Below are 24,411 nucleotides of genomic sequence, written 5' to 3'. Positions count from 1 at the left end.
TAACAGGGGGAACGGGCTATAGCCCCTTTTGTTCCCCCTCTGGCCCTCATTAAACCTATGCTATCTTCTTCAGCCAGAAGGAGTGACCGAAGCAGAGCGGACCCAGGCGCCCAGCCGCAGCCCACACCTCCCCGCTGCTTCCCTGCCCGGGGAAGAGCATCCTCCGGTGCGGCACGAACTGCTGCCCCGAGGAGTTCCCCGCGCAGATGCTACCCTCTTGCCTCAGGTATGTTCCAAATGCTGAGAAAGCTAAAGTTTTAAAAAAGTATCCTGCAGCAAGACGAAAGGACTTAACAGCTCCTGTGCAAGAAAATAAGAGCATACTTACACCTGAAGCCTTCTCTTTCTTTTCAGGGAATTACCAACAGGCAGATTACAACAATTATTTTCCAAATTATAGTAACCAACTGCATTTTCTGTGAAGATGATCTTGGATTCCAGTAAGTAAAAAAAGTTACTGTTGTTTTTTTTCCCCCCTCCTTCTTTCCTCCTTCTTCCTATTTTTCCAAGAACTCAGTCTTGTCTTGTATGCCTGCTTTGAACCAGTGATGGTCCGTATGTACGAGACATCCGAACGAAGCCTTGCGGTAGTCCCTGCATATGCCTGGTCTCAGCCAAAAGGCTTTGATTCTTCGTGCACTCAGAAAAGACTCTGCTATTTCTTCCTGTTCTGAGGTCTAAATCTCCACAGATCATTGGAAACTTTCTCTCCATTGCCAACGGCCTTTGGATCAGATGCTCAGGCTCTTATTCAGCTGCAGCCCTTCCCCTGAGGAGAACTTAGTTTCTGGAAAGCTACCATGTGATGGCCCTACCCACGAAATCACAAATTAAATCTGACCTGGTGTAGGAGATGTAACTAGGCAAATAAAATAGGCTGGTTTTCTCCAACTCCTCAATTACTTTTTGTGCAAAAGGGATGTCTTATGTTTTAGCAAAAACTCAAATCCTTTTGACATCTCTTTTGAATTCAGTTTTGCAATCACTGTCAACTTTCTGCAGCAACTTCAATGGGAATTTTGCCTAAAAAAAGTCTGTGGAAAATGGAGGCCTTAATTCCGTATTGTTTGCTAGTGCAGTTCACTGTAAACCTGAAATGTTCTTGGATTAGTCAGTGGCATGTTTTTTGTCTTGGTCAGTCTTTTATTTTACTCCATAAATATTCAGCCTTAATTACAGCTATTTTGGTTTGGGTTTGGGTTGTTGTTTGGGGCTTTTTTTTTCCCAGTGAAATCTAAATTTAGCATTTAAATTTTTAACTTACCCTTCCTGGAGAATTAACGGAGAGAAAGTTTTGCGCTCAACTCTTTCTTCAGTAGGCTTTTCATACCAGTAAGGCCATTCCCTTTTTGTGACAGAAGTAGCAAAGTCAATCACTTTACATGTTTGTTTGAATCCTGCCACATTATTAATACACTCTGAGTGATTTCCCTCAGCTATTGGGTACATGCTTTCAGTTCAGCATTTTATTTCCAGCATGATGCTGCCAAACTCAACAGCAGGCTCCTGCAATAGCTGTTCAGTGACTCTGGTTTAGATTGAGAAGTTTGTCTTTTATTGACATTCTGCGTGATGGATTTGTCAGATCTGCTAAGCAAACAGGAGCTGGGAAGTCCTAGAAGGTCTCCTTGTTCTATAATACACAAGGGTGTTTCTTAATTACAACAGTGTGGAGGTTAAGACAAATAACAGAACAACCAGTAATCCTAAAATCTGAAAAATTCTCATCTGTCCCAGCCACGTACTCCTGCTGCTGTCTTGCACTGGTTCTGACATTTCTTGGACGCTTTTTTAGCCATTTTACCTCCTTAATGTGACAGGACTGCATTTTTTTTCCCCTAAGATAGCAAGCTGTCTTGGCTCGAAGGGTTTCGAGAGCCACCATAAAGGGTGAGGTGGGATTCCATGGCCCAGGAGCAGGGATGGAGCAAGAGAAAGACCAAGTTGCGGTGGAAGCTGCTGGTTTCTCAGCTGTCTGTCCCACCACACTCTTGAGTTGTTTAAAAAACACCCTGCCTACATTGTTTCTATCACGGGAAGTATACAGCCGGCAGCCTTCTGGTTACTGGCTCACAAGAAAGAGCTAAAATTATTGAGAAAAATTTCACTTTCAGGAATGCAAAATATAGACTGGGACCGGTTTTATTTACTGGGCTTGACCAATGTGCTGAGAGGACACATTTTGATTTAGGGCAACTCAAAGGTTGAGGGCCACGCTGTTGAGGGTCAAGATAGTTGGGCTAAGTCCCTCAGGTTACCTTTAACACTTTGGTGTAGGAGCTATGTAAACAGTATGGATGAGCCTGCTTTTTCAGAGTGTCTTTTACCTGCGTATCAGTTTCGGTTTGGAGGATCAACCGCTCCGCACATTGTATGCGTTACAGGAATGTACTGAAGGCACTGTAGAGTTTGTGTAACTCTAGGAGGGAAGTGGAAAGAATTAGCTGGTGTAGGTAGAACGAGGAGCAGTATCTGGTATGAATGGTTAAAGGAATTACCTTATAGCTCCTTGGATGAAATGAGACCCTTTTTCACTTCAGTAAATGCATTTGCCCTACCAAGTAAGGACTTCAACGTGTATCAAATCACCATTTCAAGGAAAGTCATGGAAATTTCACATAGCAAGATGATAACGAGTGAATGGGCACCACTTTCCCAATGCTAAATGTTTCCATCATCACTGTCAAACAGCTCCAGCAATCTCTGCTTTGGCTCTCACTTACTTGAGTATATTCCCATTGCCTCACCCGATATGGGAGGAGTCATCAGCCCATCGCACGTCTGTGTGTGCCGATCTACACCACACCCACCTCCTCTCTTCTGCTTCCTCCCAGTTGCTGGCAGCGTGTGTTGCAGCTGATACGGGTGCCTGGGACTCCTGCTATCAGAAGTTATGTCCATGGCAGGTAGATTCAAGCTTGCCAACAAGTAGCTGGGTGGCTGTACTTAGACCATGATCAAGCCAAAATGACTAATGCCTGCTGAGAGACAAAGTAGGTTGGCTTGGAGCCAGCTCCTCCCGTACTACATAATGTCTTACAGGTGCCAGTATAGGAACAGGGGGAGGAAGTCTGCCTACCTCCGTCCTTTGCTGTCATCCAGCTCCGGCAAGTCTGTACTTGCCCCCTCCCCCTCTGAAAGGACAGGGCAGATTTCACAACGCGTGTGACAACAATTTTGGAAGTCCCACAGGAAGAGACACACGGCAAAATGCCACGATAGTTTCCTTATAGATTTCTCCTCGGGAAGAGGGGGGGAATCCCCCACTCCTTCCTTACAGGTGAGAGCATGGCCCCCTTCACCTCCAGATCTTCCAGCTTTTGGAGGGTGAGGGAGCCAGGATGGCCACCCTTGGCACTCTGTCCTTTCTCTGCCTTGCTTACTTGCAGCCTGGTTGCAATGCCGCAGTTTTACAAGACTTCTGAAGCCAGCAGAGGTCTTTCTTTTTAAAGGGGATCCCGATCCCACAGATCGTGTGTGAGTGCAGATAAACTCCTAAAGTGTCACTGGGGTGCGGAGAAGGCAATGGGTGGAGAAGACGAGAGAATGGGTTTGTGACATGATTTCCCTGTGTTGCCTCTCTGGAAAGTTCTCTGCAAAGCCTTGTTTGTTCACGGAGAGCAACTGAGCCCCTTTCCATAGGGACTGGTAGCTAGGTATTGGTCAAAAATTCAGCTATTGGAATTATAGGGCATTAGTGGAATATAATACACAAATTTCTGTCTGATTTCCTCTTCCTGCATTGACAAGAGAGAGCAGTGGCCTTCATGGGACAAGGTGTCCTCCCAGTACACCAAGCTCTGGCGTTGAGGAAGGGTCTTGACGCAAGGCTGCTGTGTGCTAGCTGGAGAGAAGCAGCTGTTTCACTGTTGGGAGCATGTCTCCATGATCCACAGCCCACAGCAGATCAGATCGTCTGATTGCACAGTCATCAGTAGCAATGTGTGAGGCCACAGAGCAGAAATAAGTCTACGTGGAAGAGTATAAATGTATGATGTATTTCTGTGGGCGACTAACAAGAACTCCAAAGAAGGGGCCTTATCTTCAGCATGGGAGGTTTAACAGGTCTTTCTTAAGCCATCATCCAAATTACCACACCTAAGCCTGAAGTTCCTTGTGCATTAGGGAAGGCATATATGAATAGAAGAATTAAAGGATTACAGTTATGTGAGTTTTACTAATTTATTACTAATTCTGTGAAACAGAGGAACAGAAGAAGGGAAGGAAAAACCCTCAATAACACTAACAAAAGCACATTCAAACAATACTATCCCCAGACAAATCATCTTTCCAAGAGAATTAATAAGCAGATGTGAAAATCCTGAACCAGATATGACTATGGCTTTCAGCCACGTCCTTCGGGATTTTCAAGATAAAACAAAGGAAAGAGCAAAATCCTGAAATGAAATCTCAGCGTTACTCATATCACGTGCTAAAAAGCAGAACAGAGCCTCTAAACATCTGAACGCTAGCAAGCTGCTGAAGTGCAAGAGCAACCAAATTCAAGTTTATCTTTGATGAGGCGGCAAACAGACGACTAATATCCTGATCTGCAGCCTGATTCTCCTAAATGAGGTCACACACTTTCTGCCTGTGTGCAAACCCACGAGTTGGCGAGGAAGCGCTTCTGCCTTTCTTGTGCTCCGACACCTGAACTTCCTGCCAGCTACCGACGTCCTGCTTCTGTTCCTGTCAGCGCTACGCGGGGGCTTTGCAGTCAGGTCTGATGAGCGCAGAGGCCAAGTGGCGTTATCTGATGGGTCATTATACAGTGAGTAAGCCTTTCTACTGAACTCAAGGCTCTTGGCTAGTCCTAGGAGGGAGAATACCTGTTGTGTCAGCCTGATACATGCATGGTCTAGTCCTGCTTTTGCTGCCTCTACAATCAATAGCAAAACTCCCCCAACTTCAGTAGAGGTTCATGGATGTATTTAGTTCTTGAAAAGTTCGCCTTTTTGTACTTTTGCTCTTGGGAGATGGTTGTCTTAGGTATCATGTTGGAGAGGGTCCAGAGGAGGGCCACAGAAATGATCAGAGGGCTGGAACACCTCTGCTGTGAGGACAGGCTGAGAGAGCTGGGGGTGTTCAGCCTGGAGAAGGGAAGGCTGTGGGAAGACCTCATTGCAGCCTTTCAGCACGTAAAGGGGGCTTATAAGAAAGATGCGGACAGACTTTTTAGCAGGGCCAATAGGGATAGGACAAGGGGGAATGGTTTTAAACTAAAAGAGGGGAGATTCAGACTAGATGTAAGGAAGAAATTTTTTACAATGAGGGTAGTGAAACACTGGCAGGGGTTGCCCAGAGAGGTGGGAGCTGCCCCATCCTTGGAAACCTTCAAGGCCAGGCTGGACGGGGCTCTGAGCACCCTGATCTGGGTGAAGCTGTCCCTGCCCATGGCAGGGGGATGGACGGGATGGCCTGGAAAGGTCCCTCCCATCCCAAAGCGCTCTGTGGTTCTATGATATGGATGGTCTTGCCCTTTCACAGTGTCCCACAATCAAATATGAGAGTCCTGAGGTGGTTGTATTTGCCAAGAAACATTCCCCCCCCAATAGCCTAGTAGCCAGAGCACTTGCTTCCAAACAGATTCAGTGCTGGGAGAGGATTTGGTTCAAGCCCTTGTTGCCTCCCTCAGAGGCGAAGGTCCTGCGCTACCCAGGCTTCTGTGGAGGAGAGGAAGGCACGCTGCTCCGTGGAGGCTGTACAAACAGTAGTGCGTCTCTCTGGGCTGAGCAGAGGAGAGCAGGGGAGGTCTGCAACCTGCTGCTTCAATTGCTCCCTGTGCTTGGGAAATCCTGTGATTTAGTCACTGCTCCAGAATTCTTTCTGGGTTTTAGTTATTCACTGTTAAAGCCTTATTCGTTCTCCTATGCCCACTTAAGTCTCCAGGTGCTTAATTCCTTTTCCTGGACTTGCTCCTGGGTTATCAGCTCCATTTCCTAAAGTGTCTGAAGCAGAGGTCACAGACTGGAGTATTTCCAAACCAGGACTAGTGTTTGCAAGTCTGAGCTCCAACTCAGATATTTCTTTCATTTAAGCTTATAGCAAAATTAATAAAACTGGACCAGGTTTGGAATATTGACTAGCTCATCCTCCTCAAACCTCTTAATATTGAACCATACAGAGCAGAAAACCTGAACTGGTTTGTAAAGCAGAAACCGAGTTCAGTGAAAAGCTGGTTGTTCCCCTCCTCCACCGTCAATAACATTAGTAAGTGTCGTTTGATGATGCTCTTTTCCCCTTCTCAGCCTTTAATTTCCTGGAGGATCATATCTGACCAGCAAATTTAGAGGGCTGTGACTATGAGATATGTTCTTTTACTGCAGTGGTTCTGGTCTAGTCGTTTTACAGTAAAATGTGCCTTTTGTTGTACACCCTGCATGGAACAGGGCTGTTCTGTTTAGATTTGTAAGCATTATGTCTCTTTAAAATGACATTAATAGCAAACAGCATTACCACATGCAATTTAGCTGTTTAGTAGTTACCAAGAGGAGATAATATTTATGCCAGCTTTTTCATGGCAGGTCAATTATTTTGTTAGCACAGGCAACAGTATATTTGTATTGTGCAACTCTTCCTAGGAACTGAACTGCGCTGGAGGACAGGAAGTCATGGGAAGCAGGATGGACTTGAATTAAAAGGAAGGGATTTGTTTTTCTTATGTTTGGATGCCAGTGCCTGTTGAGCTAGAGTGAAATACTGTACAATCTGTGCTTCTTATTATGCAACTAAGCAAAAGGAAAGACCTGTAAGAGATTAAAGTGAGTAGACTGTAGTTACTCTTATTTTGAGTTTATTTTCCCTTAACCTGTTTTGACGTGGTGACATGTGGTCTCCACAGGTCAAGCCTTTAGATTCTGGAACAATCTTGCAAGGTGCTATTTTCCAGAACTTCATGAGCTGCACTTGGCCAAAGCTGTCCTAATCTAAACGTATAAATAACCACCAAACCCAATGGACAGTATTTAAAATTCAGCCACTTCTGTACGTTTTATAACTAGTGAGGACAAGCTACTTTCATAATCTGCCTGCTACGTAAAGCCTTTATGACTCAGACTGGGGGAGTTTCATAAAGGCTTTGCTCATGGGTATTTAAAAAGACACTGTCTTATGAAGGTGTTTAATAGGTGTCTCTTCCTTCTTTTTTTTCTCTACAATCAGCACATTATCTTAATTGTGCGCTTAATGTGGATTAAGCTTGAATAAAAGAATGCATTCATTTCAGCTCAAGCTCTAGAGGCTATTAAAACTGGCCTGCAATAAGTTCAAGCTTTAAAAATTTGGACCAACAGTAGCATCATTTGTATGGCGACTAATTAAGTGGCTTCTCCAAGTCCTCAATAAGGGCTCAGGCCTTCACCGTTGTCAGTGAGCACTGAGCAGTTTTAGGACCGTGCTGGATTACGTCACGTGTCTGAATCTCGGAGTAAAAAGCTCCGAACAAGCTGTATAATTGTTCTGCACTTGGGACTCCTTTTTTATAACAGAGATTACAGCTGGCAAGAGAACTTGTGAGAACCACCTGCGTGCCCTTGCAGCTGTTATTGCCTCTGTGCAATTCTGTCAAAACCCAGCTCATATTTTCCCTGGCTTTCTCAAATGAATTACCTCCTTCCAAAATTTCACAGCCTTCCAGGATGCTTTCCTCTGGCACGCTACAGTCTTCCCAGATTTCACACAGAATTTTCCTTTAGAGAGAAAACATTTTCTCTCAAGGCTAGTTTTGAGCTCAGTTCTGCTGACTTCACTAGAGATTGTATTAGGCCCTGTAAGAAACTCTGAAGACTTCTGGCCATTAGTTAAACCTGGCATTTGCTTCAGGCTGGCCCTGCAGTGCTTTTTTTGTTCCACCAACAGCCAGCATTCAAGCTAGTGCAATTACACATGCACTGATAAATTCACTCAAAGCCTATTTATACCAGCTTGGAGTATGCCTGTGGGTTGTGTTTAGCATTTCTAGGCTTTTGCCTTTAGGCTTCAGCTGGGCTTGTACACAGTATTAACAGATAATGGTTTGTATGTATACAGACCATTACGTACATGTAACTACAGCAGATGTATGCAGCAGTCTGGTTTTCCTTTCAGCTGGATCAGAAGTTCAGGTCTGGCAGATGAACGGTGGCAGTTTAAACTTTAAGGCGTCAGAACAGATTATTCTTCCCCAGTAGAAATGTCGCGGCTAAAACCTATCTATCTGGGCTTCCAGTCCCCACACATATTTTGGACTGATGTGAAATGTGCTGCATTTTAAAATCACCGTCTTCTTAAAACTGTATTGAAATTACAAAGGAAATGAGATATGTAGGAGAGCAAGGAGAAAATAATATGGATGGCTGAGAAAGGCAGCCCTGGACTGTGTAGTCCTTGCTTTATACTTAATATACAGGCACAGCCTTACCTGTACTCTTCACTTGTGTCTTTTAGTGCAGATTTGGCAGTCCTAAGCTATTTCAGTGTCTATGATTGAAATTGCCATTGTGTTCACCTTGGTGATGAGCTTATGTATGGTTTTGCATACAGTGCATAAATTACACTTATCAGGAAGAAAGATTACCTAGGTTTTATTAGTTCCAAAGCATAATAAAAAGATACGCAGTACAGGTTGTGCAATTCACATGGACAACTTCTTCCTCATTAGACATATTTGTTTTAAAAGTAGATATAAAATAATAGTTAGACATATGAGAAAATAATTGGCATCTACTTCTTAATATCTAGGCCTTTGTACTTTTATTCCTCAGAGTTAAAGGCTCTTCCTAAATACACATCTATTACAGTAAATCTTCCAGGACTAGAGCATGATACCCATTGCACAGGTAAGGGAATGAAGGCCTGGGGAGGATTATAGACTCAGAGTTTGAATCAAGAGACTTTTATCCTACTGTCAGAAAGATGTGAGGTTTGTTGCTGTTTCAGCAGGGCAGCTGTAAAAGGACTAGAAAGAGAATAAGCCATAATGAACTAAAAAAAGCCAAACCTCTCTTTACTGAGTACTCTGTTACTGAAACCCTTGCAGTGTTGCCTAATGGCCCAAAAAAGATGATACACATTCTGTTATGTGCTGTGAAAAATCGGTCTAAATTATCCATACAGTTAAAAGCTGGGGGGAGATCACAAGGTAAAGGAGCACGATATATAGGATAATTTGTTGGCAGAGTCCAGAGTGAAACTAAGGGTTCCTGATGCCTTGGAAAGGGCTCTGTCCATGAGTCTGAGCTATGATGCTTCACTCAAACTATTTATGAATAGATATTTTGTACAAACTACATAATGCAAGATTCCAGAATCACAGGGCAGGAGATACAGTTTCTGTGTTTGGAGTTGAGAGTCCTAAGCCTCATTTCAGCAGCACTTCACCCAAAGGCTGAATTTCTGTTCTTTCCTATTTTCTTTCCTTATCCCAAGTACTCCTGTGGCTAACTGGAGCATCCTTTGTGCCTTACAGCTTCAGTAGGCCTTGCTATTTCACACTCCTTCTCACCCTCTGCTCCTAAAACAAAAGCTGTCCTCCTTTATTTGCATTTAGACTCCAGAGAAAATCCCTCTGACCAGTACGTACATGGCTTCTATTCATAAAATTCAAGGCCAGAGTGGCATGTGGGCCACTCATTCGACTTTGCATATTAGAAGATATCAAGTGTTCCCTGTGTGTTCTGTACTAAGCTTAATGTCCTCAAAACTGTGTGTCCCTGGCAGAAAGTTGAAGATATTTAAAGTCTCACTGCTTGAGACCTTTACAACTGCAACACACAAATTAGGTGAGATATTCTTATTTAATTCCCGAGGACAAATGATGCTGCAGCCTGTTGAAAAAGCCATCCCTTAACAACATCCCTTAATTGCCAGTCTGACCTGGATTCCCATCGTGACAGTCGGTCTGGCCCTAAAGACAAACAGGCTAGCTGAGAATGTCATCCGCACCACCCGATGAGATGTTTGCTGTGCCTGGCTGCTCAGGCTTTAGAGAAAGACGGAGAAACCCAGGAATCGCTGTCCCTGTGCGCAAACACTCGTATCAGCTCTGAGCCGCCTTCTAGACTCCTGCTGCTTCAGCTATCCGCTCCAGAAAGGAGTTAACTGCTTTTTACAGTGAGCTGATGAATTACAGCAGCAGATGTACACGTATCAGTTGTTGGAAGTGTATACAACCCCAGCGTGCAACAGCAGGCTGAATGCTATAAACCGGTTTGTGCATAAGGCTTGGGATGGTTTAGACAGCTCTGCCCTCTGGGCCAGTAACGAATCCCCTGTAAGGTCTAAGGTTTCTCTCGTTGCAGCCTTCTTTTTCTTTTCTTTGCTGAATGGAAACTCAGAGGAATCATTTGGCATTACTGATGAATGATAAGAACAATATCGGTTGTAAATGCCACTGTACACCTGGGCCTTTGTAATTAATGTCCATAGAGAGGAAAATGATAGCAAACTTAGGCTGAACAGCAGGCTGATCGTGTGCTCTGTTAGCCCAGCTCAGCCAGCCACTAGCTTTTTCTGTGCAGCAACAGCAACGAGAAAATATACAGCAGCCAGAAACTCTTGTATGAAAATGGAAAGCACATTACCAAATGTGCTGGGCTGAGAATACTGGAACTGAAATTATTACCTTTGAGAAAGGCACCGTCTACTTTGCATACAATAATACAAATATGGTACATGCCAAATACCTGTGGGTGATAGCTACCTGATCCGTCGCGGAGCTGCGGACTGCAAGAGTGTAGCTTGTGCTCTGGACTACTGTGCTGTTCGACTGTCTTGTCTGGGAAGAGCTGCTGTTGGCTGCCAGTTTTACACAGACACTCTGACAAGTATTTTCTCCTCTTCCTACAAAACCATAATTCTTCCTGGTTTTCCAAAACAAAAAAGACCTGCCTTCGTCTAAGATAGTAACTTGTGCACGGTACATTTAGTCACAGGACAGTGACGGATTTAGCATTAATCACATAATTATTGATTAACTGTGTAAGATTAGATAACAAAAAGATCCCTCTACGTGAAAAGGGAAATTCCTATCTCGTGGCTGAAAAAGGCTGGAGGTACTGAACTGTAGATTCAGATTGTTTTAAACAGAAAGCGATTGCTATGTAATACTTGTAAAGCTTTCATGGCTCACTTCGTTTTACTTTGTATAGCTGGCCTTGTCGGGAACCAGGTAGAAACCTGGGGAAAGGTTCACACAATGTCTTTTAGGCACCTAATTTACAGATCTAATTGCCCCCTGGCAGTTAGGCATCTGTCTCTGAAAGCTTTTGATTTGCACCTAAGTCAGCTGTTTAAAGTAGCTGCTGTGAACAACTTGCCTGGTGAGAGCAAATGGGAGCGTAAGGGGGACAGAAAACCTAAAATAGTATCTGAAGCTTTTGTCAAACCTATTTCTGAACAGATTGTGTATGTAGAACACATGCCAGAAGAGTCTAGCGAGAAGGTTTACTGGTTCTCATCTGGGGAGAGCCAAGAAAGTAGCTAGTAGCCTTACTCCTTGTGTAGCATATATATCTCCCAAATTCATCCTAGTGATAATGTTAGGGATCAGACCGATCCTACTTCAGTGTCCTGAGTCTATAGGATATACCATCTCCATCCCCAGATCTCTCTAGATTGCCTGAACAGCGATGGTATACGGGCAGGTCAAGAAATAACCAAACGAGACTATTTCACTGAGTGTTACAAAATCTGTACGCCTTAGTCAAGTCTGTGTTGTAACGTTTTGGGGAAGAGTATTTTATGTTCACTTCTGTTTTCAGCGCTCTATCTGGGAGCCAGAAGTTGTTCAAATCCCAGAGAGGGTACCTAAAATCTCAGCCTGAAAGTTCAATCTGACTCAAATTCCAGTAATAATTAGTTTCTGCTGTAAGGAAGTTAATTTGGGGAAAGTTTGGGTAGTGTGAAAATGTAACATAGCTATCGGTTTCACTTTGAAGGGCACAGGGGAGACTTGCAAATACTCTGCAGAGCTGGAAGGAGCCGGGGGGGCAGGAAACTGCACACAATCCTGAATACAGACTTTCAGTATCAAGACTGAACAGCATCGATATCGTTTCACATCACCCTCAACCTGTGAGTTAGCTGGGGCTCTATCCAGTCAGAAATCTTCATGATGCAACCATAGCGCTTAGATTTAAAAGATACTTCCTGTTATTTAATAATATTATCTATAGAATAGTTGGTCTTCCCTGGAAACTGATTTCACTGGAGCTAAGATTTCACTCCAGATATTTCTATGTTCTCATATAATAAACCTGCAGTTGAATATGGTTAACACTGATTTTTCCACAACGTGTAAATATTTACATTAGTTAAGAGCAGATTTACCGAGAGCAAGAATGGGTCCACAGTATCCTCCCTATCTCTTTGCTTTCACACCGTGTTTTGCAGTGTCCTTCAACCCAGGATCCGTGGGAACGGTGCAGCGCTGGGAACTCCTCCGCAATCGCATGACTTCATGCCGCTGCGGGCTGTCCGGTGCTAATGCTACCTCTAGGGTGCCCGTTAGACCAGTAGAGTAAAGCACCTTATTTTCAGCTTAAACTTTGTGAAAGATGGAAGGGATTGGTGAAATTATCCAAGATCTTCAGTCTAAGATAAAGGTAACTGAATTCAGAGGCTCCCTTTACAGTGACAACGTATTCATCTGCCAGTACACCGCTAACTTCTCACGCTATCCTGACTTAACCTGGCAGTTTGCAACCAAATTAAAGGATGGCTTTATAGCTACAAGGAAAGTACAGGCTTTGAGATTTGATCCCGCTTGTGCCTTCCTTCTCAAGCTATCTCCCTATCCCCTGTTCTCTGCTTCTGCTGACACCACCACTAAATGTCCCAGCATTCACCATAGTAAAGCCACCCTTTACTACTGTCATCTCCTCTGAAAATTTGCAAATTATCTTTGCTATTTTTTCGTGGTTGTTACTAAGTTCATTCTTCTCCTTTCTCATCATTAACATACTCACCTGTGTACGTATTATGTGTCGGGCTATTGAAACCGCTGATCTCTTTTCTGCGACTCAAAGTCCACAGTAGAGTATCAGGAGGCCAGTTACTGGTAGAATAAGGAAGGGCCAAATAGTTGTTTGCTTTTTTAGGAGAGCCAGCATGTCCATTTATACTATGAAAAGCAACTAAAACAGAGCACAGAAATTCCAAGAGATTTGACAGCATCTAAGTAAAGGCCTAAACTACTTATCCTACTTACCTATCCAACTGGGCGCATCTTTCCAGGTCTTTTGTCTGTGTGGCCTGCACATCTTATTTTAGTACGGCAGTTCCAGTTTCCTCACTATCTGCATTTCAGCTGCCTGAGAGAGGGAGGAACGTGATTTATAACAACTTCAGATTCCTCTCCTTTCCCAATGTGGTCAGCTAAGACTGATGATCCACACTTTCCTCTTTCCTCTCCTGTGACCAAGCTCAGTAAGTCCTGAGCAGCCACTAGCTCACCTTACCTAAAAGAAGCCAGCCTTGCCCCCAGTCCTATTCTGTCAGGTAAGGAGAAAAAATGTCCCACCGTCTACTTTAGGGCTTTATTCCCTCTCCACTTGCAGTCATGCCATGCTGCTATTGTAATTCCAAATGGAAAGAGAACGGTGACTGGCCGGGCACGTTGATGATCAGAAAAGATAAGTTGCGTTGTAATGCAGCCAGTGCGTTAACTGGTGGAAGAGCACATGGAAGAACACGGTAAATTCTTTCATGCTTGACATCCTTCAGTTGAGATTGGATATCTGCCTATAAACCATACTAAGTTTAATTACGCCTAATGGGCTTTGATAATGTTCACTTAGGCAGCAGGCATAACTGGGAGCTTTGCAGGAATAACTTCTGCACTGCAGAAATTTCCTGGTGAAACTTCTGAGCCCTTTTTTTATATACAGAAAGTCAAACTAGACGAATGTATTGGTATCTTCTAGCCTTCAAATCTTTATGGCATGCAAAGATGCTGTAAAGTATAAGTAAAGGGGCTTTGTGGAACATCTCCCTGTAAGCCTGAGCGTGTTTGGGCCCACCGTATTCAGTACAGACAACTAGAGGCTGTAGAATTCAGAATCCTGTGTAAACAAGGATGCTGTTAAGATTGAACCAAATAACCCTTTCCTGTAACTAACAGAACTAAAAATGAATTAATTATGTTGGGAAGAAAGAGGCATTTAATGAGTATTTCTCTGGAAGAAGTGATAAGTGTTTGGCAATAGATAAGTGTGTAAGAAGTCTCTGATTAAAAACATACTAATCATGTAAAGAAAGTTCCCCTTTTTTACCACCCAGTCAGAACTTTACTTCCACAGCCATGTCTGGAGGGACTATGCACACCTACAAGCACAGCACAGCGGCCAATGGATCTTATTCAGCAAAAAATGAGCAAATCTTCACAGTTGCTTTATTTCAGTAAGCAGCAGAGAACAAAAAAGCCCCAAAACTCTCTGTTAGTGAAGATGAACCTTTGCCCTCACAAGCAGAAGCAGGCCAGGCAGCAGTGAATCACAGAAGGAGGCAGAAATCTTAAAGAGTGATGACTGGATTTTTCATTCTTCTACATAGCTGGGAGCTACAAAAAAATACACCTATAACTGAGACTAACATGACAGCAGAAAAGTGATCCTACTTTGCCTTGCTAATACTACCAGGAGGAGCAGAATGAAGGAAGCTGAGCAAATGCGGCTTGTGGCACAGTTAGTTCTCTGCTTTATTCTGTTTGGCTGCCGTGCCATCCTCACAGTATCTGCTCTTCTCATAGCTGAAGGCTAGAGGGTAATTGCTCCGCTATGCACAAGCATCATCTCTATCATCCTTGTCTTTGGTAACTCCATCCAAAGCATGTCGCTGAGGTCCAGACAGAGGGGAAATATTTTGGCGTGTGGCTATCTCACCCATCTGTCAGTCAGGAGTTTATATTCTGACTCTTTGGCCTTTGCTGCTTTGCTGTACTTGACCAGTGGTTACATGTTGGACAGGTGGGAGAAGTTGGGCTTTTCTTTACGCTTGTCCTGATTTTGGCTGGGATGGAGTTAATTTTCCTCCTAGTAGCTGGTATGGTGCTGTGGTTTGGATTTAGCATGAGAATAATGTTGATAACACACTCATGTTTTAGCTGTGGCTAAGCAGTGCTTATACTAAGTCAAGGACTTTTCAGCTTCCCCTGCTCTGCCAGTAAGGAGGTGCACAAAGAGCTGGGAGGGAGCACAGCCAGGCCGGCTGGCCCAGACTGGCCCAAGGGCTATTGCGTACCATATGACGTCATGCTCAGTACATAAACCGGCGGGGGGGGGGGGGGGTTGGCTAGGGAGCAGCAATCGCTGCTCGCGCACAGGCTGGGCGTCAGTCGGTGGGTGGTGAGCGGTTACATCACTTGTTTCTCCCGGGTTTTGTTTCTCTCTCTCTTTTTGCTGTTTTCCTTTTCCGTACTTTTTTTTTTTTTTAATTATTTCAATCGTTAAACCGTTCTTATCTCAACCCACGTGTTTTCTTACTTTTGCCCTTGGGATCCTCTCCCCCATCCCAGGGCAGGGGTGTGGGGAGCGAGCGGCTGGGTGGTGCTTGGCTGCTGGCTGGGGGTTAAACCACCACAACGCTCCCCGCTGGCCTGTGCTTCTCTTATCCCATGGTGCCACCGAGCAGATGGGACCCCGGTGTAGCAAATTTGGCTGCTATGTTGAGAAACAGCTGTGGAAGAAAAAGTCAGATACAGCGGCAGGATCCGAGTACTGTGCAGAAGTATGACAGCAGGCAAGTCCGTGGCAATAAAAAGTCTTGAACCGCACTTCTTTGCAATTGGGAGAGACATCCTGGAAACCTGCTGCACATGCAGTTGTTAGCTTACACTTTGACTGCACAGAAAGCAACGTAGAGCCCGAATTAAGTCGCTGTTACGCAGCCTTTGTCTCAAAGCTGGAAGTAATGAATAAATGCATTGCTCACACAGCTGGCAGCACCATGAATGGAGGGGTGGAAGGAGAGCCAGGGGCTGAATGACCGCCCAGCCCAACAGAAGGGGCTGACGCGGGATCTGAAGGAGAAGGTTCAGGAGGTGGATACACTGTTCAATAGAGGAGTAAGTACAAGCTGGGTGAAGAGTATTGATGGCTAGATACGGTCAGCGTGTTGCCCTAGGGGACACTTTTTTCTTGACTGTTGAAAATAGCATCAGTGCTGACTGCAGCTGAAGCCTCATTTCTTGTAAATGACTTCAATCGTAACAGAATTAGTGTGACCACAGCTTCACAGTGGGTAAGGTTATGCTTGTCATTCAAGAGGCTCCTATTGAGCATTCAGTAACTCCTCATGGCTGAATGAACCAGGTTCTCCGAACACCTACGGTTCTATTAATTAGCTCTATTTGTCAGCAAGTGTTTTACAGCTGCAGCATGGTATGTAAATTAACCTGCTCTGAAAGCAAATACGCGTTTCAGTCTTTAGGCAGCGAGGAGGCCTCAGCCTTGCTGCCGGCAGAGCCACAGGAGCGTTGCGCTGGAGCAGGGCTGGGGTGGTGCTGTCCCAGCAGGACCCTGCTGCTCTAGGTGGGACAGAGACCCCCGGCGTCCTCGCGGGTGACCGCCACGCTGCAAATGGTATTATTTTAAAGCCGTCCCTTCCCCGCGAACTATAAATATTGCAGTCTCTTAACGTGGCTGTGCTCCGCTCCTGAGCGTGGCTCAAATTCTTCCATAGCCCTTTACCAGACTGACTGTTTACTTCACTTCCCAGCTGTAGCCGGGAGTGAAAAAGTCAGAGGAAAGAGCTGGGCAAGAGGAGGAGGGACTGGAAACACCACTCTTCACGTACTATTTAGCAGGGAGGATTAAAATCACTGCACTGCTATGTGTTTCCATTGCTTCAGGTGCAGAATACAGCAAATTCCCTATTTGACCTTGCTGGTGCTTTATTAAACAGAGAATAGGAGATTTGACAGCTGGAATTACTACAGAAATCTTCGGGAGACTCCTACTATGCCCCTTAGATGTGAGAGAGTCCTTAAATCAGTGCACACAGGTAGGCAGACATTTTAGAGAGCCCTTCGTTAGCTCTTAGAGAGGGCAAGTCAGAGTGACGTTGTGAACACGCGTACTGTGGTTAGGATTTCTTAGCGGCTCCGGAGCAACCTACATCTACCTGCGAGAAAGTGGAGCTGCCTGGCCACTGTACTGTATGCTGGGGGGAGAGAGAGAAAGAGAGAAGGGGATTTAGGCACTTCATGTGGGAGGATACGGATCGTTTCTGCTAAACTTACTCTAAAGCAGTGAGAGAGAAAGAAAGTAGGTTTGTTTCTGCCAGGAAGAAAATAAAATAGGCTCAATCCTTATGCTTTTCATTCCATGCCTCCTGGGGGAAGCCCCTTACCGTATATCTAGGTCTGGTTTTGTTTGCTTTTATCAGGGGTAGTGGAGAACCTTCTGAGCTACATTGTGCTTGTTTTACCACTAATGCTGTCATGTGGAGACTCATTTATAGAGCAAGGCAAGAGTCATTAGTTTGGGGCCTGAAGGGCTAAAAGATACTGCAGTGTGGGGCTGGGAAAAGAAGATAGGGATAACAACCTCTGCTGACAGCAAACCAGTTTGGCAGCCTTCACCCTACAAACACTTTTTTTTTTTTTTTCCCAATTTAACTTCTTCAAGTTATCCACGTTCGGGCAGTTGCTTTGCTCTGCTCCGGTATCTGCTGCAGAGCACAGCATTCACTGCTTCCCCAGTTTATATCCTTGCAGCTGCTGTGGGAAAATGCATCATTCGGCAACGACTTCCAGCTTTAGAATTAAGCAGAAATGCTCTCTGCTCGTCTCAGCCAGGGACGGCCGACGAGGGAAAGGGAGGCTGCTAGGCAGGACCCATCCAAAGAACATTTTTAGGGAAGCGGCACAGCGAAGGGCCACATGATACTGCCTGTATGTTCCTTCTTTTTCCCTTTTTCACAATGTCCAGTGCAGTATGAGTAATCCTTAGTCACGTTTGAGGAGGAATCCTATTTATTCCCAAGAAACATCAATGATGTAAGAGCTGATTTTGTAGAGTAAATGATATTAAACAAATTATTCAGTAAGGAACACTATATAACACATACTCAGTGTTTCCTAAAAGTGGCTTTAGCTTTAAAAGGAATGTGAATTACAGTAGAGGGAGAGACCTTTTATCTTCCAAACTCTAAAGATGACTTCATTTACTGCTTACAGTTACTGTAAGCACTGTAGATCTGTGCCGATACATTTCTGTGAAAGACTCTGTGCCTTCTTTGAAGTGATTTGGTTCAGCTGGTTTTCTAAGCCAGCTTTTCATGGATTTCAGGAAATGCTTGGCAGAGGGGAGAATCACTTGATCATAATGCAGGTGACATTTTGCCAAATTAAGCATCTCAAGTCATTCACAGTTACAGCTCTATGGGGCACCAATTTTGCATTTTATGAGCAGACAGAAACCAGTGGTGCCTTCACCCACTCCCTACCAACGGTATTACAAAATAGTCTAATTATTTTAACTTTCTCTGAATGCAGTTTAGCCACGAGAAATTACAGCTGCAAATCTATAGGCTTATGCTCTCTGGATTCTGCCATGGAGCTAAGTCATAGATTCTTTTGAAATATCAAGTCTGTGCTCTGTAGATCACCAGGAATTTAAGACAAGAAACACCTTTTTGAAGTCTAAAGCTGTCTGCACCTTCACCATTTTGTGTATGCTGGTTTAAAGAGAGAAAACTAAGCTATCCTTCCCCCGATTCATCATAACGATACAGTGTTCACAGCCTTCTAAAGTGCGTGAATGGCATTTCTGGACAGTTTTATTCTTCCCCACCGGTGTTCACGTGGCTTCGTTATGTCAGACAGCACCCTCTTCTTGCTTAGAGCCTTGTAGCTTTTAAGAGAAATAAGGCAAGCCAGCGCTGGTGCAATGAGCCCAGCCAAGGGTCCGATTCACTCTTTCAAAAACTACACACCGGTGTAGCCCTAACACACTGATCCTGCTCTCATGGATTTAGAGTAGAGCTAGATTCCTGGGCTGATTCATCCCGAGTGCTTTTTCTACTCGCTTGCATCTTTCTATTTTAGGCTTTTTGGGGCGGGAATCCTCCGTCTGCTGAACGAGGACTAAAACAGGCTACTTTGGTAGGGCAAAGAGCAGGAGCGCGTGGAGACCTGTCTGCACTCGCACACTCACTTAGCAGTTCAAGTTTGTCAGCAGGATAGGTACCAGAGCCTTTAAAACTAAAATCAGAGATGCTATTTGTTTTTTAAAAACTTTCACAATAAAGTTTATTACGTTAAGACCATTAAAAATATTATAAAATAATAAAATATTCTGCTTGGCAGAAAAATTATGCCAGGGTTTTAAAACCCCAGGTTTGTGCAAACAGTTTTTGTAAACATAAGAAGTCAAGTGTTCAAGTTCCATCCCAAAATACAGTAAATTGCTACAAAAATAAGTTTGCTCACTGTCAAACATGTTTAAAAACCCAGGAAGCTGGATTCCTTTACCCATCTCTCACGCGTCCCTCTACAGTTAATGCTGTACTTATATCTGAAACGGGAAGGATTTCAGATAGTCCTTTAAAACAGGATTGAGAGGGATCTGGTTTAAGTTCTCTCTTCCAAAAGTCTTGACGATGCTCTTCCTGCAGAGCTCCTGCAGGGGCTGCACACGGACTTTGCGCAGGGGGGTGACCAGTACCTTCCTGGGGGAGCTTAGGTAATGTTCCAGCAGCTTAAAAAGACAGTCAAAAGTCTCTTTGCTGCCATCCAGGCTGAAACGCCCCCTCTGAAAGTTTATCCGGATGCTGGTGGGCCCAGTCGCCGTCTTAACACTGATGGCAAAGAAGCAATTCTTCTGCGTGCTGTCCCTGATGAGGAAGGTGCCCTCGGGCTCAGACTTCAGCTTCTCGTGGGCAGCATTGACAGTCAGAGGTCCCCAGTAGAAGCCACAGGCATCCAGCAGGCTGCTTGCTCGAGTGATGCTACTAAAATCCGCTTGCGAGCGAAAGGTTCGGAAGTGCGTGTTGCTCTGTGCCTGCACAGTGCCGGGCCGGCCTGGGCCGTGGTAGCCTCGAGCCTGTGAACGATCCCGTGCTGGAGGGTCAAGTAGACATCTTGGGTCTGCTGCAACTGCATTATCTGCTGACACCTTGCTGTGCGCTACCATCCTACAGCCTAGACCAGCGGATGCGGTCTTCCATAGCGTCAGCGGCTACGGCAGGGCAGCTTTCCAGCAGCTATTCTGAAATGCCAAAGAGAGACACGACGTGAGATCCCCAGAGAAAAGCGGCTGCAACCTCTGAATGACCAAGTCTTCCATTCACATGCCTCCCACCCATTATAAAATAATAAAATATTCATTTGCCAATTTACACTGGGCAAGCAACTGCTCGCTTTCCGACAAGATTAGCAGTCCACCACTGTGGAGAAGTCCAAAGCTCCAAAAATATTTAGCAAGGATCATTAACAGGTACAGAGGATAACGCAGTTCCCCTGCTGTGAGCCCACAGAAGCCTATCAGGACCTAGAGCGAGTCAAATGACAGGACCCTCTCAACGAGAGGTTATCTTGTGTACACTCCATCAGATCCTCAAGTTTTTAGAGAACGGAGCAACAAGGTTTTACAACCGAGTTACCAGTTTCTCTGCACCTCCCTCTTTCCCTTCCCCAATCCCAACTGGGACGTCGGAACTCAGACCACATCGTGATTTGGTGCGTTGCGTGAGAAAGAGAAAGTGGGTGAAGGAACCGTGAACTCTGCAGCTGGGCACATCTGGGGATAATGGGGAAGAGGGCGAGGTGAATAGGTGCCATTGTGCGACTGAAGTGTAACTTAGACGGGCAGCCTGTAACACTGCCAATTTACACAGTAATCCTAAAACTACTTTCCTCCCTCCTGTTAACCTGAGGCTCAGCCATAAAAGGCAATTTCCCATTCCCCCAACTCTCCCTTGGGACAGCAACGCTACAACCTCACTAGCTTACACAAATCAACCTCTATGAACCCTTAAAGCATTACTCCTCAGGCTCTCTCTCTCTCTCTCTTTTTTGTATTACATGCACTTTAAGTGGCCCAATCTAAATTGCTTCCTATTGATATATCTTTCAGCATGAGGGACTAAATTCATCCCTCGTGTTACTTCAAAGGAATTAGCAGTGCTGCACCAGGAATGAGTTTGGCCTGAAACGTCTACCTCTGACAGTGTGGTTCGATACATCTCCGCTGGCTGCCTTGACCTTACTGGCAAGCATAGATTTTAGGATTTATCCCTACAGTCAGATATAGATCTGCAGCAGCAGCTTGTTGAGAAACCTTGACGTATTCTCAGAAATTAATCCCATCTTACGGTTCAGAGTAACATGCTAATGAGGGTTTCAAAGAAAGTGCGCAGCTGGATTCCTGTCTGTGCTAATTTAACAACTTGATGTTCGGTTTCATTTAGCTCATATTACCTCCTGAAACAGCAAAGAGGGCTGTAAAATCCTTATGCTGGCAAATAACAGGCTGAAAGTAGCATTGGGCTTTCTTTACACAGCAGAAGGAAACTGATGTCAGTTTTTCCAATTACTGGGCCAGGATTATCGCTCAGTATTTAAAGTTAACAAAAATTCGATTTCGGGGCACGCTGGTGAGCAGTAACCACTAAGCCCGAGATCTAAAAATCGCAGGGCCGGCTAGCAGAAGCCGTCCGCAGCCGAGGGAGCGAGCTGGCGGTGCCTCTCCCCGGGGCACAGAGCAAGCCCGGGGCACGGCAGCCCCCAGCGCCCGGCAGCCGGAGCGGGCGGTGCGGGGGGTGCGGGCTGCCCCGCCGCCGCCGGGGCAGAGCCTTCGGCGGGGCCCGGCCCGGAGCGGCTCCGGCTCCGGTTCCCACCGCGTAGCGAGGGCGCGGAGTCCTTGGAGAAGAGTGGTGCCGTGCAAAAAAAAAAAAAAAAACAAAAAACCCAAAAAAACACACACACACACAAAAAAAAAAAAACACACTGCGTGTTGGCTTGGTTGTTTTTCCCGCTATTTTATACCAGATCTCCGTCTTGAGCGCGGGCACCGAGCCAAAAAAAGGAGGGAAAAAAACCCAAAAAACCAACAACTAAAAAACCAACCAAAAAACCAGAACCATAGGCAAAAACCCCCAAAGCCACCACGCTCCTGCACAACAGGTAGGGCTCCCGTGTGGCGCCTCCGCCATCTGACCTCTTCCAGCGGCGATGCACGTCGCGGTTCGCCAGCACCCCCTTACCTCGGCGCGGGGCGCGGGCCGTCCCGGGGCGCGCAGCATAGGCGCGGGCTGCGGCGAGGGGCGCGCCGGGGCCGGCGGCGCGGTGGCTAGCGGTGGCGAGTGCTGGCCCCGGCGGCCGGCTGAGCATCCTCCGCGCGGGGGCCCTGCCTGGCGCCGCAGCGAGCCGGGGCTCCCGCGGGGCGGGCGGGCGGCACCTCCAGCGCTCTGGGCCCGCTCATCGCCTCTGCTTTCTATTTAACGCGGCGGCGGCTCTTTTCTGCCCGGCGGCTCCTCCCCTGCCTTCTCCGAAAACACGTGGCCGCCTCTTCGCTTTCACTTTCCGAATGAGTCACAACTCAGCCGAGCCGAGCCAAGCCGAGCCGAGCTCAGCTCAGCCCAGCCCAGCCCAGCCCAGCCGTGCCCGGGCTCCCCGCCGAGCGCTCCCGGCGCCGGCGCTGCCGGAGCGCCCGGCCCCGCTGCCGACCCCCGCTCCGCCGCTGGTGGCGGTCTCCAGCCTGGGGTGACCCCGTTCCTTCCGTCCGACTAAACCTGCTTTTCCTCTTTTCTTTTTTTTTCCCCCGTTTTTTTTTTGGACAGCGAAGCGGCGGTGCCGGAGGTGCCCCCGGGTAGCGGCGGGCAGCGGGCGCAGGGTGAGGCTGGCCCGGCACAGGAGTGCCCTGGGGCCAGGGGAGGCGAGGGGGCACTAGGGGTAGGTGATGAACAAGGCTCTGACCTGGCAGCTAGCGCAGAACGTGGGGGAAAAATGGCAAGAAAAGCAAGCAAGCAACCAGCGTGGGAAGTTTTAACGTGAAGATAGATGCTCTCCTCAAAGCTAACAGGTCAGCACGGACAGAACAGGTGAGAGGACTTAACGTGTAACTTAAATGTCAAAAAGGAGTGGAGCAAATTTACACCAATAATAACAATTTTAAAGGGAGAAAAGCATCCAGAGGAATCTAGGATCCTTCCCCTGAGAGGACTGTGCAGATGCTACACTGGGTTTTGAGTTCTCAAAACAGAATTTCCCTGGGGTTTTCTACAGGGTAATCAGATTTAGAAGTAACTGTTCAAATCCCCAGCTGTATTTATAACCTTGCCAGCAGCCAGTGCAGGAGGCTTGGGATGCTGTTCTGCTCACCCAGAGGGAGATTTGAAACCTCAAGTACCAAACCAGTGTCTTACGTGCTCCCTTAAGCAGGCCCCAGTAAAGTGTGCTTTCTTCCAAAGAGGAGGTTTCTTAAAGTAGTAACCAACAGCTGCTTAAAAGGCCAAGAAGTCTTCCTTCTGATTATTCCTTGTCTTTTTGGAAGCCAAGTGCCCTAATACATACCTTGCGCAGCAATTCATCTGCACAGGCACGTGCGAAAATACAGAAACTTTGTGAAGAATGCCACTGACTCTCGAATCTGGAATCGATAGTGAATGTATTGCTTCCAGAGCACGTGTGGCCGGGGGCATGCCGAACGACAGCCGGGTTTTGCAGCCAGGACGCCTCTTTACATCAGGAGCAGAGAGAGGATGTTTTTCTCCTTGCAGTCAGCACGATGTTTTGTGACAATGAAAAGTTTCTGTCAAATAATTAAGGGGACAGGGGCTGGCAAGGACTTGTGGGTTGTCCTCTGGGATGAAGCTGAGGGAATATATTTCCTGCTTTGAGACCGAATATTCTTTACCAAATCCAGTGTGGCCGCAGACTGAATTAACCCGTTGGCAGTACAGCGCCTTACAGTGATGTGCAGCCAGTGTACGACAGGTGAACCTGGAAATTTCTGATGGTGCTTTAGCCACCAAAATTTACTGCTTATGTTCTGTCATGTGAGAGTGTAGTTGTCATGAATTTGGAGAAACAGAGCTCATGATTAATTTGAAGACCTGGCACAGAGATTCACTTTGTGCTCAGAATCCTCTTTCAAACCATTTTTGAGCAATGGGGCTTAAGCTAAGGTTTGGCATAAGCAGCTGGGGGAGGGAAGCTCAGCTGCTTTTCTGTGTAAAACAAAAGCATGAAGGAATGGTGGAACTGAAACTTACTTTAGAATTTGAACGTGTAATAGTGAGAAATGTTTTGCCACTATTTGCTTTGGTATAGTGCGCTCCATGCAGCGAGTAGGCTCAATGGCTGGTTTGTGTCAGGCGCTGCTCCTGTTCAGGCAGGTACAACCAGGCCTTGTCCCTAACGGCTTAAAGTCTACTTAGGCAAGACAAAGTCCCATTCCTCCCCGCCACCCCTCCAAAGAAAAGAGATTTGAA

At 45.9% G+C, this 24,411-nt stretch overlaps 1 protein-coding gene across 2 annotated transcripts; it reads right to left on the bottom strand.

The window, feature by feature from the left end:
* Positions 1-19,269: 19,269 nt before the first annotated feature.
* Positions 19,270-22,364, bottom strand: SOCS1 (suppressor of cytokine signaling 1). Of its 2 annotated transcripts, none has more exons than XM_082311835.1 (2): positions 21,398-21,750; positions 19,270-20,186 (listed from the first exon to the last, which is right to left on the bottom strand). In XM_082311835.1, the coding sequence occupies exon 2, from the start codon at positions 20,109-20,111 to the stop codon at positions 19,488-19,490; it is 624 nt and encodes a 207-aa protein (XP_082167961.1). In that variant the 5' UTR covers positions 20,112-20,186; positions 21,398-21,750; the 3' UTR covers positions 19,270-19,487. The 2 variants fall into 2 exon arrangements, with proteins under 2 accessions (XP_082167961.1, XP_082167960.1); XM_082311834.1 differs by lacking the exon at positions 21,398-21,750 and adding an exon at positions 22,183-22,364 and having other exon boundaries at positions 19,271-20,186.
* Positions 22,365-24,411: the final 2,047 nt, after the last annotated feature.

The sequence above is a fragment of the Platalea leucorodia genome (genome assembly GCF_965183815.1).
Source record: "Platalea leucorodia genome assembly, chromosome: 5".
Taxonomy (NCBI): Eukaryota; Metazoa; Chordata; class Aves; order Pelecaniformes; family Threskiornithidae; genus Platalea; species Platalea leucorodia.
The sequence above is the reverse complement of the archived record's forward strand: the minus strand, read 5'-3'. Positions and strand labels throughout refer to the sequence as shown.